At 45.9% G+C, this 19,258-nt stretch overlaps 1 protein-coding gene across 10 annotated transcripts in view; it reads left to right on the forward strand.

Annotated features, from left to right (window-relative positions):
• Positions 1 to 19,258, forward strand: part of DNM3 (dynamin 3) — a 345,189-nt gene that overhangs the window by 251,801 nt on the left and 74,130 nt on the right. For all 10 annotated transcript variants that reach the window (XM_042851247.2, XM_065554695.1, XM_042851256.2 and 7 more), the window contains one exon: positions 6,544 to 6,655. In XM_042851247.2, coding sequence (XP_042707181.2) covers positions 6,544 to 6,655 — 112 coding nt within the window. The remainder of the gene's footprint in view (positions 1 to 6,543; positions 6,656 to 19,258) is intronic.

A 19,258-nucleotide genomic window follows, 5' to 3' on the forward strand; every position in this document is an offset into this window, starting at 1 on the left:
GGGGATACGCTATCCAGTTTTCTTCATTTCCCCCCTCCTCCCCCCCTTCCCCGTCCCTCTTCAGGGACCCTTCTCACGAGCAACTTCTTATACAGGAAGTCTCTACGCTCCTCGCCATGGGGGCCATAGAGGAGGTTCCGGTGGATTTAAGGGGCAGGGGATTCTATTCCCGTTACTTCCTCATCCCCAAGTCCAAAGGAGGTCTGCGACCCATCTTGGACTTGCGCGGACTCAACAAATTCGTAGTAAAGTTGAAGTTCCGCATGGTCTCTCTGGGGGCCATTATCCCTTCCCTCGATCCTGGAGACTGGTTTGCCGCCCTCGACATGAAAGACGCATACTTTCACATTGCTATTTACCCGCCTCACAGACGCTTCCTCCGATTCGTGGTAAACAGGGTGCACTACCAATTTGCAGTCCTTCCCTTCGGCCTATCTTCGGCCCCACGGGTCTTCACGAAATGTATGGCTGTCGTGGCAGCGTACCTTCGTCGGCAAGGGATACAGGTGTTCCCGTACCTAGACGACTGGCTGGTACGCGGTCGCACCAAGGAACAAGTTCGCGATCACGTCCACATAATAGTGCGCACATTCAACAAGTTGGGTATCCTACTCAACAAGGACAAATCCACTCTAGAACCTACCCAGAGAATAGAATTCATCGGTGCGGTTCTAGACTCCAGACGCGCACAAGCCATCCTGCCAGACAATCGCTTTTGCACCATCACGAGCCTCATCCAAGGACTCAAGGCCTTCCCAACTACCACGGTGAGGTCGTGCCTTACCCTGCTGGGTCACATGGCTTCCTGCACGTACGTAACCAGGCATGCCAGACTTCGGCTTCGCCCACTCCAGACCTGGGTGTCATCAATATACCGCCCACATCGGGACAGCCTGAATATGGTGGTCACAATCCCGAACTCGGTCCTGACCTCCCTCACATGGTGGCTAGATCACAATGTGGTTTGCGAAGGGATGCCGTTTCACGCCCCACAACCCTCTCTGCACCTGGTCACAGACGCTTCATCTCTGGGTTGGGGCGCCCATCTCAACGAGCACCATACCCAGGGCCTGTGGACTGCACCTCAGCTAGCCCTACACATCAATGTTCGGGAACTGATGGCGGTGCGCCTGGCGTGCCAGGCATTTCTCAATCTCCTACGGGGCCGCTGTGTGTTAGTTCTCACCGACAACACCACGGCCATGTTTTACATCAACAAGCAAGGAGGAGCACGTTCGTCAATTCTATGCCAAGAGGCCATTCGCCTGTGGGACTTCTGCATCGCCCACTCAATCCATCTCACGGCATCGTTCCTCCCTGGAGTCCAGAACACTTTAGCGGACCGACTCAGCAGGTCCTTTCAAACGCACGAGTGGTCTATCCGTCCGGACATCATACATTCCGTCTTCCAGAAGTGGGGGTTTCCCCAGATAGACCTGTTTGCATCTCGAGACAACAGGAAGTGCCACGTGTTCTGCTCCCTGCAAGGTCGAGCCCCAGGCTCCCTCTCGGATGCGTTTCTCCTTCCCTGGAAAGACCACCTGTTTTATGCCTTCCCTCCGTTTCCTCTGGTCCACAAGGTACTGCTCAAATTGCGCAGAGACCAGGCACAGGTAATTCTGGTCGCTCCAGCGTGGCCGAGACAACATTGGTACACCACGCTGCTGGAACTCTCGGTTCAGACACCGATCCCGCTTCCGTTGTATCCGGATCTCATCACGCAGAACCACGGCCGGCTGCGTCACCCCGACCTGCAATCACTCCACCTCACGGCGTGGCTGCTCCATGGTTCACCCAGGCAGAGCAACAGTGTTCACACTCTGTCCAACAGATTCTGCTGAGCAGTAGGAAGCCTTCAACACGGACCACATACTTGGCCAAGTGGAAGCGGTTCTCCTGTTGGTGCGAACAACGAGCCACGTCCCCGTTGCACGCACCTATTCCTCTTATTTTGGAATATCTCCTCTCCCTAAAACAGCAAGGGTTGGCGATATCTTCAATTAGAGTTCACCTGGCCGCTATATCGGCCTTTCACCCAGGGGAACTCGCGTCCTCGGTATTCTCTAACCCGATGGTCGTTAGATTCCTCAAGGGCTTAGACCGGATGTACCCACAACAACGTCAGCCCGTTCCGACGTGGGACCTCAACCTGGTTCTCTCCAAGCTCACAGGTCCTCCATTCGAGCCACTGGCCACCTGTTCACTTCTGTACCTGTCCTGGAAGACAGCCTTCCTCGTAGCCATCACCTCAGCAAGGCGCGTTTCTGAACTCAGGGCGCTTACATCCGAGCCCCCTTACACAGTTTTCCACAAGGATAAAGTGCAGCTTCGTCCACATCCTGCCTTTCTCCCTAAAGTGGTTTCTCCATTTCATATCAACCAGGATATATTTCTCCCGGTTTTTCACCCTAAACCACATGCTACTCGCCAGGATCAACGTTTGCATTCCCTGGACGTGCGAAGGGCCCTGGCCTTCTATATTGACCGCACAAAGCACTTTAGAAAGACGACGCAACTCTTCGTTGCAGTGGCCGACCGAATGAAAGGATCACCGGTCTCCTCACAACGCCTATCCTCCTGGATTACGTCTTGCATCCGGACTTGCTACGACCTGGCAGGTGTCTCAGTACCACACCTCACCGCTCACTCCACGAGGGCCCAAGCTTCCTCGACGGCTTTCCTGGCGCAAGTTCCGATCCAGGACATTTGTAGAGCTGCGGTTTGGTCGTCAGTCCACACGTTTACGGCTCACTATGCACTAGTGCAGCAGTCCAGGGACGATGCTGCCTTCGGATCAGCAGTTTTGCACACAGCAATGTCTCACTCCGACCCCACCACCTAAGTTGGGCTTGGGAGTCACCTAATGGAATGGATATGAGCAAGCACTCGAAGAAGAAAAGACGGTTACTCACCGTTGTAACTGTTGTTCTTCGAGATGTGTTGCTCATATCCATTCCAAACCCGCCCTCCGTCCCCACTGTCGGAGTAGCCGGCAAGAAGGAACTGAGGGGGCGCCGGGTCGGCTGGGGTATATATTCAGCGCCATGAAGGCGCCACTCTAGGGGGCTCCACAGCCGACCCGCCGGTGTTGCTAGGGTAAAAATCTTCCGACGATCGTGCACGCGGCGCGCACACACCTAATGGAATGGATATGAGCAACACATCTCGAAGAACAACAGTTACAACGGTGAGTAACCGTCTTTTACTTACGGAAAAACATGAGATGTTCTTTAGAGGTTATTTTTGCCTTGGTTTTGGACAACGCTGCTCATTTCCCTGTTTGAGGAACAGGGTTAGAAGAGTCCAGTGGTGAGTGTGCTAAAATGGGCCTTGAGGCCTGGGTTCAGTTCCCTGCCCCGCCCCCCCAACTTGATGTGTGACCTTGGGTGAGATAGTCTCTTTGTGCCTCAGTTCCCCATCTGTAAAATGGGGATAATAGTACTTCCCTACCTCATGGATGGTGTGAGGATAAATAAATAAATTAAAGATTGTGAAGCCCTTAGTAATATAAGTACCTGGGATGGACAGAGGTGTACAATAACTTAGTCATGGCCGTAGGATGCACAGACAGTCATTAGCACACCTGGACTAGAATCCAGGAGTCCTGACCCAGTCTCCTGCTGTAGCCAGTAGCCCACACTCCCTTCTCATTCATTGCTTAAAATACAGTGAAATTTGATGTTGAAAGTAATAATTTTCATTGCAGGAACACAACACTCTGGCATTCTAGCCCTGAAAAAGATTTTTGACTAGCTAGTGGTATGATTTTTTTTTTTAATTTTTATTTATTTAGGTTTTTGTTTTGTTTTTTTGCTGTTGCAGTGAAATATATTTTGATTCTTGCCATCTTGTGGAATATTGTGTCCAGTTCTAGTGCCCACGGTTCAAGAAGGATGTAGATGAATTGGAAAGAGTTCAGAGAAGAGTGGCTGGAATGTTTTCTAAGAGTTTTCTAACCCTTTAATCAGAGAATGATTAAAGGGTTAGAAAACCTGCCTTATAGCATTAGACTCAAAGAGCCCTATCTATTAAGCTTAACAAAAAGAAGGTTAATGGGTGACTTGATCACAGTCTATAAGTATCTACATGGAAAACAAATGTTTAATAATGGGCGCTTCAATCTGGTAGAGAAAGGTCTAACGTGATCCAATGGCTGGAAGTCGAAGCTAGACAAATCCCGACAGGAAATAGAGTGTAAATTTTTAATGGTGAGAGTAATTAGCCATTGGGACAATTTACCAAGAGTCGTAGTGGATTCTATCACTGACCATTTTAAAATCAAGATTGGAAGTTTTTCTAAAAGATAGGCTGTGGGAATTACTTTGGGGAAGTTGTATGGTCTAGGTTATACAGGAGGTCAGACTAGATGAACACAAAGGTCCCTTCTGGTCTGGGAATCCATCAATCTTCATGTTTTATAGCTTTTATTTTGTGCCGCCTCACATTTTAGCTGATCTTTTTTCCGTAACTGTGGCAACCTAATTAATTTACCTAAAACAGTTAAAACCAAAAAGTTTCCAGGCAGCAAATCAGCAAGTTCTATCCAGCTGCCTTGTTTAGCCTCTCTGTCCCTTGTCACCATATCCTTTAATTTACTTTACTTTACACATATTGATTCCAAATTCCCAAATGGTGTAGATGAAATAAGATTCAGATATCTCTGCTCCCTGTCTAAGATAACCCAGATTTCTTAGCTGCTCGTGTGTGTAATATATTTAGAGGAAAAAGAAATAATCCATTTTAAATCTCGAATAAGTCAAGTCAGATTGTACCCATCATCTTTTGCAGTTTTAATTAAATATATAAACTCACTAATAATGCCATGTATGCCTATATGCTGATATGGGCATGTTTCACTTCAATGTAGCATAACACGAATCACTACCCATGATAGTACAGAAATGGTAGTTTATTGCTGAATGTCCAGGTTTTATACCCATCTATTTCCCAATACACCATCTGAAAAACAGGCTTAGGAGTTAGTTGTCTTTCAGATGATATTGTCATTAATAGGGGAGGGAAAATCTCCGGCAAAGGTGAAGTATAACAAACCTATTGTACTCCAGATATGTAAAAGGTGAAAGTCCCAAAGTCCCTGAAATGCTAGAGAAATGGACTAACTAGTAGTAATACTGGATATATTTTTCTGGTTGCACAGTTTGTCTAAAAAATTCTCTCAAAATATGGTAACATATATTGCTAGAGAGAGTGCTTCTAATATAAAATGCCTTTGGACCTCTAATTATTGCTGTGTGAGTTAGTGATCTTTTTCATCCCCCCAAAAATTGCTCCATTAGTGCTAGGGAAAACAGTCTTGTTGCAATTAAAAATGGATTCTTGCATCTCTATTAAGATCTAGCAACATGTGGTTTCGCAATTTAGCTCAGCTAAGCTTGTAGCCTTTCCTGAAAAGACAGTTGGCTGACCAATTTACAGCAATCTAGTCTGTGTATAGACATTGAATTAGGTAATAATTAATGGTTAAACCATAAAGGAAAAATCCTGTTCTATTTAATGGAGAATGTATAAGTACAACCGCCTTGCAGATCATGTATTTTTTCTTTTCTCTTTTCTTCCATTAAGCTACTCCCTAAACACAATTAATCCACCTTGTTATTAAATTAATTGCATACAGTAGGTCGCTGGTTCTCAACCAGGGATCTGGGGTCCCCTGGGGTGTCGAAAGCAGGTTTCAGGGGGTCCACCAAGCATGGCCAGCATTAGACTCGCTGGGGCCCAGGGCAGAATGCCAAAGCCCCGCCATGCGGGACTGCAGCTCATGACCTCAAGCCCCACCACCTGGGGCTGAAGCCGAAGCCTGAGCAACTTAGCATCACCCTGTGGTGTGGGGCCCTGAGCAATTGCCCTGCTTGTTACCCCCTAATGCTGGCCCCGACTTTTACATGCAGAAAAGCAGTTGTTGTGGTACAGGTGGGCCGTGGAGTTTTTATAGCATGTTGGGGGGGGAGGGGGGAGCTCAGAAAGAAAAAGGTTGAGAACCCCTGCAGTAGATGATGTGTGTGTCTGAGGTATTTTTATGGTTATGGAATCCTTTTGTATTTGAGAACTCAGTCATTTTTAAATATTTTTCCTTTTATTGAAGATGTTCGGAAGCTGAAACTGAACTAGTATTGTACTGGAGAGATTTACTATGGGGAAAATAAACTCATTACTAATCTTGATTTTCATTGGCTACAGCAGCTGCCAGTCAGAGACCATACAACTTTGTTGGCAGTTCTTCCACAACTGTCTTTGTCCTCTATGTTCCAGCAGCATTTTGCCTCTAAATGTGTTCTAGTGTTTATTAATAGTGTGGAAAGCCTGATTTTTAAAATAGATCTAAAGCTTCTGTAACTACAGTGCATCCAGACCATTATTATTTTAAATTAACATTTTTAGGTCCTTATCAGACCGTCACTTGTCTCCCCTTTCAAAAAGCTATCAAATAATTATAGATCCTGAAGGATTTTGTATTTGAAATGCTGTGTACGTGATGCAGAGTAGCAAAGTTCAAATTTTACAGTGTAATGTTCTATGTTCTAGGAATGTTTACAAGGATTATCGCTTCCTTGAGCTGGCCTGTGATGCCCAGGAGGAGATGGATAGCTGGAAGGCATCCCTACTGCGAGCTGGTGTCTATCCTGATAAATCCTCAGTAAGTTAAACACATCACTAGTTTTTCAGTAGCTGCCCTGATTAAGAGTCAGAAAAATGCTGGGAAGAGTTTTTTTTAAGCTCTGTCTGCAGATGTCCTGAGAGCTTATGTGTTTTGCTTTGCTGTACTTGAGCTGACACCTATGGTTGTTTTTAATGGTTCACAACTCAGCAGTAACATTTACATTCTGGGTTAATATATAACAAGCCCTCCAGCCAATAGGGAAATAATTTTTGTTAATTAAATCAATCCTTCAAGTCCAAATAATAAAAATACTGACACCTTTTAGGGTTTTTCTTCCACCTCACAGTATCTATTCCTGTCTTTGAAGGTGACAGATATTTTGCAGAACGCTAATATCTTCCTGCAGACCCCATATTCTAGAACTGAAGGAGGTATTCCAGTTTGTTATGCAAATTTCTTTTACTGCTTTACTGCCTCTCCAAATACATGTTTACCCAATTAAGTGAAATATGAAGAAAACTGAGTAAGGAAAAAAAATAACTGTAACAGTTGGACATACAATACAGAAAGCCAGGAAATTATTTTGCCAGACTGCCCTTTCATATTTTTAAGACCTTTGTCAGTCTGTGTCATGTTGTTATTTATACATAGCGCAAGAGGTTTTGGTCCGATTTCCAAAGTGACCTCATTACTTAAGTCTCTCTGAGCTTCTGGTTTCAATGTAGCTAAGGGCCACACTAGCATGGATTCCAGTGCCAGGGCAGAATCCCAGGACAGGGTGCCAGTGATGATTAAGGGCCTACGTTAGACCTATGGATATTCCATTTTCTAAATAAGTTTCCATCAGAAGAAGCCTTTGCAATTACTGTAAATCTGTCAAAAATTACATTCCCCTCTTCATGATGGAACTCCCAGGGGACTGGGTCAATGGGAGGATTTGACACTTGGGCAGTTTGAGCTTGTGGAAAAACTCTTGGGTATTATTTTTCTGTCTTCACTGGTATTTGCAGCACCTTCCAATTGAATATCCTCTGTAGATCTAGGGGGAGATTTCTAAAGGCGCAAATAGACTTTCAGTAGGACTTAGGAGACTTACCTGCCGTTGTGCCTTTGAAAATTGCCCCCTAATGTGTAGTTTACCTTTCCTTCATTAACTGTTTCACTCTGGTACATCACTGTAGTGGTGTGAATGGATTGTTCTCCCATCAAAGAGCTTGCACATCAGTCTGGCTGGTGGTGCGCCCATTTTGAAGTAATTTGCTCTTCTCCCCAGCTCCCCTCCTCCTCCTCTTCCACAAGTACTACTGTCTACTGCTCTGGCTTCTTATAACATCATCTTCATTTCCCTCTATGTATCACTGCCACTGCCTCTGCTTTCACTAGCCACCCACTCCATCTGATGTTCCCAATTCTGATCCGCCTGCTATTTGTTGCTGCTCACATATGCATGCAGCCCGTAGTTTTCTTGCCTCATACCAAGCTGCCACTCCAGCACCACCGACCCAATGGCTCTGAGTTCATTACCTTTCCACACTTCTCCCACAACAGCTGGGTTTTTAGGGAAGATTTTAGACAAATTATTTCAGGAATAAGTAATGGTATAAAAATGGGTCAAATACCAATCCAGGGGCAGCTCACTGGATACCTGGCAACCAGCTAATACATTGCCATTTATTGTTTCCTTTTTCATGATCCTTCAGTCGTTGTGTGTCCGCGCAACACAACTCATATTGAAGCCAATCAGAATTAACTTTGCAAGTACTATTTTGTGAGATGCTACCAAATTCATTACAAGAATCCAGATATTACATCGGCTGCATTCCCTCCTTCCACGCCTTTTATAATGGTATCAAAATAGTTAGCATGTTGTTGTTCATGTGTATTGTTCATACTTTATTCTAGAATAGAGGTAGGCAAACTATGGCCCGCGGGCCACATCCAGCCCGCGGGACCCTCCTGCCCGGCCCCTGAGCTCCTGACCCAGGAGGCTGGCCCCCTCCCCCCTCCCCCGCAGTCTCATCTCGCCGCTCCGCCAGCACAATGCTCTGGCCAGCAAGGCTCTTGCAGAGCCGCGGCCTGACCCGGTGCTCTGTGCTGCGCGGTGGCGTGGCTGGCTCCAGCTGGGCGGCGAAGCTGCCTGTCCTGGTGCTCTGGGTGGTGCAGCTGTAGCGCCGCCAGCCACTGGTGCTCCAGGCAGCGCGGTAAGGGGGCAGAGAGTAGGGCGGGTTGGATAGAGGACAGGGGAGTGCGGGGTGGTGGTCAGGTGGCGGGGTGTAGATAGGGGGCGGGATGGTTAGAGGGCGGGGAACAGGGGGGTTGGATGGGGTAGGGGTCCCGGGGGTGCAGTCAGGAATGAGAGGAGGCGTTGGATCAGTGGCAGTCAGGGGCAGGGGTTCCAGGAGCGGTCAGGGGACAGGGAGGGGTGGATGGGGCAAAGGTCCAGGGGGTCCATCAGGGAACAGGGGGGTTGGATAGGGTTGGAGTCCCCGGGGGGCCGTCAGGGGGTGAGAAGCAGGGGGGGTTGGATAGGGGGCGGGGGCCAGGCCATGCCTGGCTGTTTGGGGAGGCCCTCCATACAATTTCAGAAACCCGATGTGGCCCTCAGGCCAAAAGTTTGCCCGCCCCTGATCTAGACCATCCCTGACAGGTGTTTGTCTAACCTGCTCTTAAAAATCTCCAATGAAGTTTTTCCTAATGTCCAACCTAAACCTCCCTTGCTGCAGTTTAAACTCATTGCTTCTTGTCCTAGCCTCAGAGATTAAGAAAAACAATTTTTCTTCTCCTCCTTGTAACAACCTTTTACATACTTGAAAACTGTTATCATGTCCCCTCTCAGTCTTCTCTTTTCCAGACTAAACAAACCCAGTTTTTTCAATCTTCCCTCATAGGTCATGTTTTCTAGACCTTTAATCATTTTTTGTTGCTCTTCTCTGGACTTTCTCCACTTTGTCCACATCCTTCCTGATATGTGGTGCCCAGAACTGGACACAATACTTCAGTTGAGGTCTAATCAGCGCGGAGGAATTACTTTTTGTGTCTTGCTTACAACACTCCTGCTAATACATCCGAGAATGATGTTTGCTTTTTTTGCAACAGCGTTACACTGTTGATGCATATTTAGCTTGTGGTCCACTATGACCCCCAGATCCCTTTCCGCAGTACTCCTTCCTAGGCAATCATTTCCCATTTTGTATGTGTGCAACTGGTTGTTCCTTCCTAAATGGAGTACTTTGCATTTATCCTTATTGAATTTCATCCTATTTACTTCAGACCGTTTCTGCAGTTTGTCCAGATCATTTTGAATTTTAATCGTATCCTCCAAAGCACTTGCAACCCCTCCCAGCATGGTATGGTCCGCAAACTTTATAAGTATACTCTCTATGCCATTATCTAAATCATTGATGAAGATATTGAAAAGAACCTGACCCAGTACTGATCCCTGCGGGAGCCCACTCGTTATGCCCTTCCAGTATGACTGTGAACCACTGATAACTACTCTCTGGGAACAGTTGTCCAACCAGTTTTGCACCCACCTTATAGTAGCACCATCTAGGTTGCATTTCCCTAGTTTGTTTATGAGAAGGTCATGTGGGACAGTATTAAAAGCTTTACTAAAGTCAAGATATACCACGTCTACCGCTTCCCCACTATCCACAAGGCTTGTTACCCTGTCAAAGAAAGCTATCAGGTTGGTTTGACACGATTTGTTTTTGACAAATCCATGCTGACTGTTACTTATCACCTTATTATCTTCTAGATGTTTGCTAATTGATTGCTTAAATATTTGCTCCATTATCTTTCCAGGCTAGTGAAGTTAAGTTGACTGGTCTGTAATTCCCTGGGTTGTCCTTATTTCTCTTTTTATAGATTGGCACTATATTCGCCCTTTTCCAGTCCTCTGGAATCTCTCCCATCTTCCGTGACTTTTGAAGATAATCACTAATGGCTCAGATATCTCGGTCAGCTCCAATCAGATTACTCTTATTTGGTAGAGAGCTTTGCATGTCAGTTAGAGAGAATTGGAAAAGATCCCTTATGAGTATAACCTCTCGGGCAAGACTTGTCTTTCTTTGTGCCTCGATCAACAGTAGATTAGTATTCACATGAGGTCGGAAATGGAAGAATTAATAAGTGGGCGGATCTCTTCTAGCGTAGTATCTCATCTTAAGTGTCCATCAGGCCAAAACCACTCACAAACTGATGGTCAATATTCAAAATAGTTAAGGATTATTGAAGTGCTGATGCAAATTCAAATTTGTAATTGTCAAGACTGTTGACTAGAAGAAAAGTTTCAGAAATGTCATAAAACTTACAAAGTGGGTCAGGTAATATATTTTATTGGATCAACTTCTGTTGGTGAGGGAGACAAGCTTTCAAGCCACACAGAGATCTTCAGGTCTGGGAAACTTACTCAGAGTGTCACAGCTAAATACAAGATGAAAAAGATTGTTTAGCATAAGTAGTTAACAAGGGACCATTCAAGATGAAGTGGCCCATTAACACCAGTCCAGTCATAGGGAGGAAAGGGGGAAGAAGCAGTTCGGGGGGGGGGGGGTTGTAAATGGGTTACAGGTTATTTTAAAAAGCCATAAATCAGTGTCTTTATTAAGACCATGAGTTTTAGTGTCTATCAAACTTATGAATTTAAGTTCCCAGCCTTGTCTTTTGAAAGTGTTGTGCAGGTTTCCTTTGTGGATGAGGACTGATAAGTCCAGGGGTGAAAGTAGAAATAGGGACTTACCGGTACAGGGCTGGGTTGGGGCCGGCTCTGCCCCCTGGAAGGGGTGGGGCCTTGGGCGGAAGGGGCGGGGATGTGGGGGGGTCAGAGCCAGCCCTGGCCAACCCTGTACTGGTAAGTGCCCTCCCCCTCCCCTGCTGGGGTAGCAGCGGCAGCCAGGGGCTCTGGAAGCAGTTTAAAGGGCCCAGGGCTTGGCCGCTGCTACCGCCCCGGGCCCTTTAAATAGCCGCTGGAGCCTGCCGGAGCCCTGGGGTAGCAGCAGCAGCCGGGGGCGCCGGCGGCTATTTAAAGGGTCGGAGCCGTAGAGGCAGCGGGAGCCCCGGGCCCTTTAAATAGCCCCCGGAGCCCCGCCGCTACTCCAGGGCTTCAGCAGCAGGGCTCCGGCGGCTATTTAAAGGGCCCAGGACTCCCCTGCTTCTATTGCCCCGGCCCTTTAAATAGCCCCCGGAGCCCTGGGGTAGCGGCGGGGCTCCAGCAGCTATTTAAAGGGCCCAGGGCAGTAGAGGCAGCGGGAGCCCCGGCCCTTGAAGTAACCCCCGGAGCCCTGCCGCTACCCCAGGGCTCCAGCAGCGGGGCTCTGGCGGCAATTTAAAGGGCCTGGGGCTCCAGCCACTGCTGGGAGCCCCAGGCCCTTTAAATTGCCGTCTGGGGCGTACCGGCTTACTTTCACCTCTGGATAGGTCAGGTATAGAGTGATCGTGTTGTGACAAGTGTTCACCCCAGATGATGTAGTGATTTTGTCTTTTATCATTTTTCTGTGTAAGTTCATTCAAGAGCATAGTGATTGTCTTGTTTCGCCACCATAGTTACTATAGGGGCATGTAGTGCACGGAATTAGGTACACTACATGTTGTGATAGATGCATGTAGGCATCTATCTTGAAAGGTGTGTTCTGGGGTGTGTGATCATTGTAGCAGTGGAGATATGTCTGCAGGTTTCGCACCTGTTGTTCTGGCAGGGTCTGGTGCTGCTTTGAGTTGATGTGTCCTGGTCTGTGGGGAGCTTGTTTCTGATGATGAGCTTGAAGAAGTTGGGGAGTTGTTTGAAGGCCAGAAGAAGGGGTTCAGGAAAAATATATTTCAGGATGGGGTTCCCATCGTCGAGTATGGATTGTAGCTGTTTGATGATATCCCATTTAGGTTCCAGTGTGGGATGGTAGGTGAGAACTAGGGGTGTGCGGTCAAAGCAGGTTTTGTTTCTGTATTGAAGCAGGTTCTTTCTGGGTATTTGGGTGGCCTGTTCCATGAGGCGATCTACTTCTCTGGTGGAGTGTCCTTGTTTGCGGAAGGCGGTTTTGAGGTATCTATCCCAGACTTTCCCCTTGGAGCATATTCTGTGATATCTGAATGCCTCGCTGTAGATAACATATTTGTTGCTGTGTTTGGGGTGGTTACTGAAGCTATGAAGGTAGGGTGACCAGATGTCCTGATTTTATAGGGACAGTACTGATTTTTTGGGTCTTTTTCTTCTATAGGATCCTATTACCCCCCACCCCCTGTCCCGATTTTTCACACTTGCTGTCTGGTCACCCTATATGAAGGTAGGTAGAAACCCACAGATCACCACACCTCACAAATTCAGTAGTCACGCCGAACACACCAAGAATCTGTTATCTACAGCCAGACACTCAGATATCAGCTCTTCAATGACCCAGAACTATTTTGAATATTGACCATCAGTTTATGAGCGGGTTTGGCCTGATGGACACTTAACAAGTGGCCACTGTACAAAAGATAGGATAGAAGAGATCCACCCACTTATTAATTCTTCCATTTCCTCATGTGAATACTAATATACTCTTAATCGAGGCACAAGAAAGACAGGCCTTGCCTGAGAGGTTATACCCATTAGAGATCTTCTCAAATCCTTTTTGGTATTCTATAACTGACATGCAAAGCTCTCTACAATAAAAGTAGTTTTTTTGACAGAAACCTTTTAGGAATGGTCTCCAAATGGTTGGTAGTTACTTTTATACCACTTAGTAATGTTGGTCCAATAAAAGATATTATTTCACCCACCTTGTCTCTCTAATATCCTGGGACCGACATGGTTACAGCACCATGGCATACATGAAACTCACCATGAGTCAGGGGTGCTGAAACCAGGGGGGCCAGGGCCCCCTCACCTATTGAAAGTGGATGGGCCTGCCCGTCCACTTTTCACCATGGGCCCTGCCTCTACCTCTCCTATTTCCCCCAAGGCCTCAGCCAGGCTGGCAGCTGGAGCCTGGCCAGGGAGCCCAGGCAGCTGTGAGGAGCTGTGGACCCTCCAGCTGCCCGGGGGGGGACCTGAGAGCAGCCCTCGGCCCATATCCCCACCTCCCAGGCCCTCACCCAGGGCAGGAGCCGGAGTCGGGTCGAGGTAAGAGCTGCGTGGGCAACTGTGAGGAGCCACAGATCATCCACCTACCATGAGCGGGGGGGGGGGACACAGGCTGGGGAGGGGCTTCTCTTGGGCCCCACCATCCCGGGCAGGTGGAGGGGCCTGGGCTCCCCGGCCCTGGTCTGACTTCCATCTTGGCCAGGGTCAGGGCCTCAGGGGGGAAGAGGAGGGGCAGGGTGGGGCCACAGAAGGGTTGGGGGGCCTGGCCCCCCCACTTTTGGGAAAGCTCTGCTGACCCTACCATCAGTTCTGACAATTTCTCTTAGAGTTACAAATGTCAACAATTAATTAAAATTACTGTGCTTTTGAAAATTAACCAGTCTTCAGGCATAGTTCTCTGGTATTCATTGAGGAGGTGGTAATAGATATTAAATGGTGTACAATGAAGCAGCCCTGGTAAGGATCTGTGGTGTAGTCTCTTTTAGTGGTAGAGATTACTTCAAGCAGATTGGCTAGTAAAGTGTCCTTCCAGCATACCAAATGACTACATCTTTTCCTGTGCTCCATACAGGATAAACACATAAGATACTGGAGTAGAGATCTTTCAGGTCTTTTCTAATGTATTTAAAGTATCCATTGATGAATGGATAAGTGGGAGGGATTTTCAGACGTTCACTGCAGTGGCCTAACTCTGCTCTTGTTGAAGCCATTGGGAGCTTTACCATTGACTTCAGTGGCAGTGTAGCTAAGCTAAGGCTGAGCCCTTCAGGAAACCTATCTATAGTACATAAATGTTAATATTTGCTGCTACGTTCATGTGTTTGGCATCACCATTTCATGTGTAATACAGCTTTACTCTACTAAACCAACTGTAAAAATAGAACCCCAAAAGCCCTATAAGGAAGCAGAATAGTTGATTATTAAATAGGTTTAAGGAATGGTTACCAAACTGTCTCTTCTGGCCTTCACACTGTCATGGTTATCAGAGCAGGTAGGGAGTGTGATCCAAAAGCACACAATTCTACCATGAGCCAAATATTTGCAGTTAAACCCACAACACACAGAATCATGGGCCCCAAGTCTGCTCTTGTGGAAAAGACAAATTGTGCATTAATTCACATTTTGGGGAGCATACGTAAAAATCCATGTTAATGTCAAGAGAACATGCATCTTGTTAGTGCCTTTAATAAAGGATATTTTGGAAACTGGTTTTGTTTGCCTCTGTCTGGTGTAAGTCAATTTTTATGTGTAGCCCTTAAAAACACTTCTGGTTTCTAGTGGTAAACTTCGTCTTTTATCTTCCTCCCTTTAAACAAATCAAAATGGTTGGGTTGTCAGATTTTTTTTTGCCTCCTTGGGAAATGCTTTGCTGTCAAAATAAATTCTGAGAAGTGTTCTTTTTATTAACGTATCTGTGGCCAAAGAACACCTAGATACCAGAGTGATAAACACTTTTTAAAGCCTTGCAGAGGGACAGAGAAAGAGGATGAACTGAGGAAAATGGAATCCACTGAAAACTGATTCTGCTGTGAGCTGGAGTGAGGATTATTTTTACACTACCGGAGCATTGTGCATGCTCTTATAAATACTGTCTCAAAGGACTAACATTTTTCTCTGTTGTATGAAACTCCTTTTGTAGAAGATTACCAAGCTCTGCTGAAACAGATGTTAGGTGCTGCTCTTGCCCTGCAGAGAACTGTCTTACAGGAACAGAGCTCCCGTCATGTACTGAGAAGTTCACTAAGTTTTGAGAACGAGGAGTACTTGTGGCACCTTAGAGACTAACAAATTTATTTGGGCATAAGCTTTTGTGAGCTAAAACCCACTTCATCGGATGCATGCAGTGGAAAATACTGTAGGAAGATGTATATGCACAGAGAACATGAAAAAATGGGTGTTGCCATACCGACTCTAATGAAACTAATCAATTAAGGTGGGCTATTATCAGCAGAGAAAAAAAAACTTTTGTAGTGATAATCAGGATGGCCCATTTCAAACAGTTGACAAAAAGGTGTGAGTAACAGTAGGGGAAAAATTAGCATGAGGAAATAGTTTTTACTTTGTGTAATGATCCATTCGCTCCCAGTCTTTATTCAAGCCTAATTTAATGGTGTCCAGTTTGCAAATTAATTCCAGTTCTGCAGTTTCTCATTGGAGTCTGTTTTTGAAGTTTTTTTGTTGGAGAATTGTGACTTTTAGGTCTGTAATTGAGTGACCAGGGAAGCTGAAGTGTTCTCCGACTGGTTTTTGAATGTTATAATTCTTGACATCTGATTTGTGTCCATTTATTCTTTTGTGTAGAGACTGTTCGGTTTGGCCAATGTACATGGCAGATGGTGTGGCTGATGTGATTAGGTCCTATAATGGTGTCCCTTGAATAGATATGTGGACAGAGTTGGCAACGGGTTTTGTTGCAAGGATAGGTTCCTGGGTTAGTGTTTTTGTTGTGTGATTGCTGGTGAGTATTTGCTTCAGGTTGGGGGAGCTGTCTGTAAGCGAGGACTAGCCTGTCTCCCAAGTTCTGTGAGAGTGAGGGATCATCCTTCAGGATAGGTTGTAGATCCTTGATGATGCGCTGGAGAGGTTTTAGTTGGGGGCCGAAGCCGTCGGCTAGTGGCGTTCTGTTACGTTCTTTGTTGGGCCTGTCCTGGAGTAGGTGACTTCTGGGTATTCTTCTGGCTCTGTCAATCTGTTTCTTCACTTCAACAGGGGAGTACTGTAGTTTTAAGAACGCTTGATAGAGATCTTGTAGGTGTTTGTCTCTGTCTGAGGGATTGGAGCAAATGCGGTTGTATCTTAGAGCTTGGCTGTAGACAATGGATTGTGTGATGTGGTCTGGATGAAAGCTGGAGGCATATAGGTAAGTATAGTGGTCAGTAGGTTTCCAGTATAGGATGGTGTTTGTGACCATCGCTTCTTAGCACAGTAGTGTCCAGGAAGTGGATCTCTTGTGTGGACTGGTCCAGGCTGAGGTTGATGGTGGGATGGAAATTGTTGAAATCATGATGGAATTCCTCAACGGCTTCTTTTCCAAGAGTCCAGATGATGAAGATGTCATCAATGTAGCACAAGTAGAATAGGGGCATTAGGGGACGAGAGCTGAGGAAGCATTGTTCTAAGTCAGCCATAAAAATGTTGGCATACTGTGGGGCCATGCAGGCACTCATAGCAGTGCCGCTGACTTGAAGGTATACATTGTCCCCAAATGTGAAATAGTTGTGGGTGAGGACAAAGTCACAAAGTTCAGCCACCAGGTTTGCCGTGACATCTACGTGAAAGAATAATGGACACAAATCAGATGTCAAGAATTATAACGTTCAAAAACTAGTCGGAGAACACTTCAACCTCCCTGGTCACTCAATTACAGACCTAAAAGTTGCAATTCTCCAACAAAAATTTCAAAAACAGACTCCAATGAGAAACTGCAGAACTGGAATTAATTTGCAAACTGGACACCATTAAATTAGGCTTGAATAAAGACTGGGAGTGGATGGATCATTACACAAAGTAAAAACTATTTCCCCATGCTAATTTTCCCCCTACTGTTACTCACACCTTCTTGTCAACAATTTGAAATGGACCATCCTGATTATCACTACAAAAGTTTTTTTTCTTCTGCTGATAATAGCCCACCTTAATTGATTAGTCTCGTTAGAGTTGGTATGGCAACACCCATTTTTTCATGTTCTCTGTGTATAACATTTTCCTACTGTATTTTCCACTATATGCATCCAATGAAGTGGGTTTTAGCCAACGAAAGCTTATGCCCAAATAAATTTGTTAGTCTCTAAGGTGCCACAAGTACTCCTCGTTCTTTTTGCTGATACAGACTAACACGGCTACCACTCTGAAACTAAGTTTTGAGTTGTGCTAGAACTCATCAGCACAATTTTCTCAGCATTTTCAAACCTTCCTCTGAAAATGTGAAATGCCTTTGGAGGCTCGCATCAACTTGTACTCATTCTCCTTTCAAGGTTTAGGGGCCCTCTGTTTGTGCATGTGACTGTTAGCAACTGGCAGCAATTTGCACTCATTTCAACACTTCCTCTTTGGCAGTTCCAAGGTCAAGAAATGCAAACAAGCAGCCCCAGTCCCTTTACAGCCTGACTTCTCAGTCCTGTGCATGTGCAAGTGACAGCTGTTGCTGAATCGCCAAGCCTTTGGCACCTGTGGTAAAAATCAGCCCATAGAAATTAAAAGTTGAATAATAGCGACACGAAGTTGGAGTATTGCAGTGGTGAATCAGGCCTGGTTTCCCAAACTGCCAGTGGTGCACGGTCAGCCTGGAATCTGAAAGTCAAGCTGTGCTCTCTCCTCAACAGTTCTGCTCCTGCTGTACAAGCCAGTTGATGTGGAATCCAGCTCACTCGCTCTTTCTTGTGCTGTGTCTGCAGTGCTGAGAAGAGTAAAAAGGAGCAAAGCCTTTTTGTCACTAAATTCAGCAGCCGTGCTGTAAATGCAAGTCTGTTGAGTTTTAAGAGCTGTCGATTTGCAGAGTCACTTGAAATTTGCACTGTTGATAATGGTCATGATGACTGCTGGGTCAAGCAGTTCCTGTCTGTCAAAAATACCAAGAAAAACTTACCTATTGGTCTGTGCTATGTACTGTACTGGAAACTAAGTTCAAGAGGTGTGTGTGTGTGTGTGTGTGTGTGTGTGTGTGTGTGTGTGTGTGTGTGTGTGTGTGTGTGTGTGTGTGTGTGTGTGTGTGTGTGCAAATGTCCCTAATACATTGAAAATTAGTCCAAATATCAACCTGGCCTTCCAAACCCACCTCTTCCTTCTGATTCTCTCTCTCCTTTTTGCTCTGTGCCCTATGCATGCACAATTGGTCACTATCTTTTACCGCAACATAATTACCAGACATTGCTTTGTGGAACCCTGGCTTCTTTTTCAGCTTGCCAAGTCCCCTCTCTGCCCCAGGATTTGCTTTCATCAGGACAGGGGTTCTGAGTGCCACCCTGATAGCAATGAATCAGTATTTTTATTTTTTTCAACCTGTCCCATGTGAGTCAGCTCGTTGGCTATAAATCACAGCCTTGCTGTTTCACTTTGAAAGGAGAGATCCGTTTACCAGCTGACTTTACTGCTGCTTTCTGTGTTGGCGTATCCAAACACACTTTTTTTTTTAAATGACTACAACTTTGTACAAATTTTTTTTTTTTTTTTGTGACTAACCTTTCCAGACTGCATTTCTCAACCGTAGCCTAGGATTTATTTTGGCCAGTTTCCCACTATATAATATATACTGTTCATGCCAGCCCATGGCAAAACTCATAATTTAAAAAAATAGCGCAGATTTTCATCGTAAGTTTGTTCTGCTTACTCTACCTCCCCGGCACCACCTACTCTTTCCCCTGCTCCCCTTTCGTATTACCAGCCTACATATACCATATTTGCTTTTTTTTCTTCTTTTTTTTTTTTAAATTGGATGGTGAAACTTTCCATTCCCTGGCATGTTGTGGGGAGTGGCTGTCATGAAATGGCAAGCAGACATGTTTAGTGGGTTGCCTTGCATGCTAGAAGTTCAATTTTACCAGTGCAAGAAAGTCCAGTTGGCTACAGGCCCATCCCCAAAT

The sequence above is a fragment of the Chrysemys picta genome, chromosome 8 (genome assembly GCF_011386835.1).
Source record: "Chrysemys picta bellii isolate R12L10 chromosome 8, ASM1138683v2, whole genome shotgun sequence".
NCBI lineage: Eukaryota > Metazoa > Chordata > Testudines > Emydidae > Chrysemys > Chrysemys picta.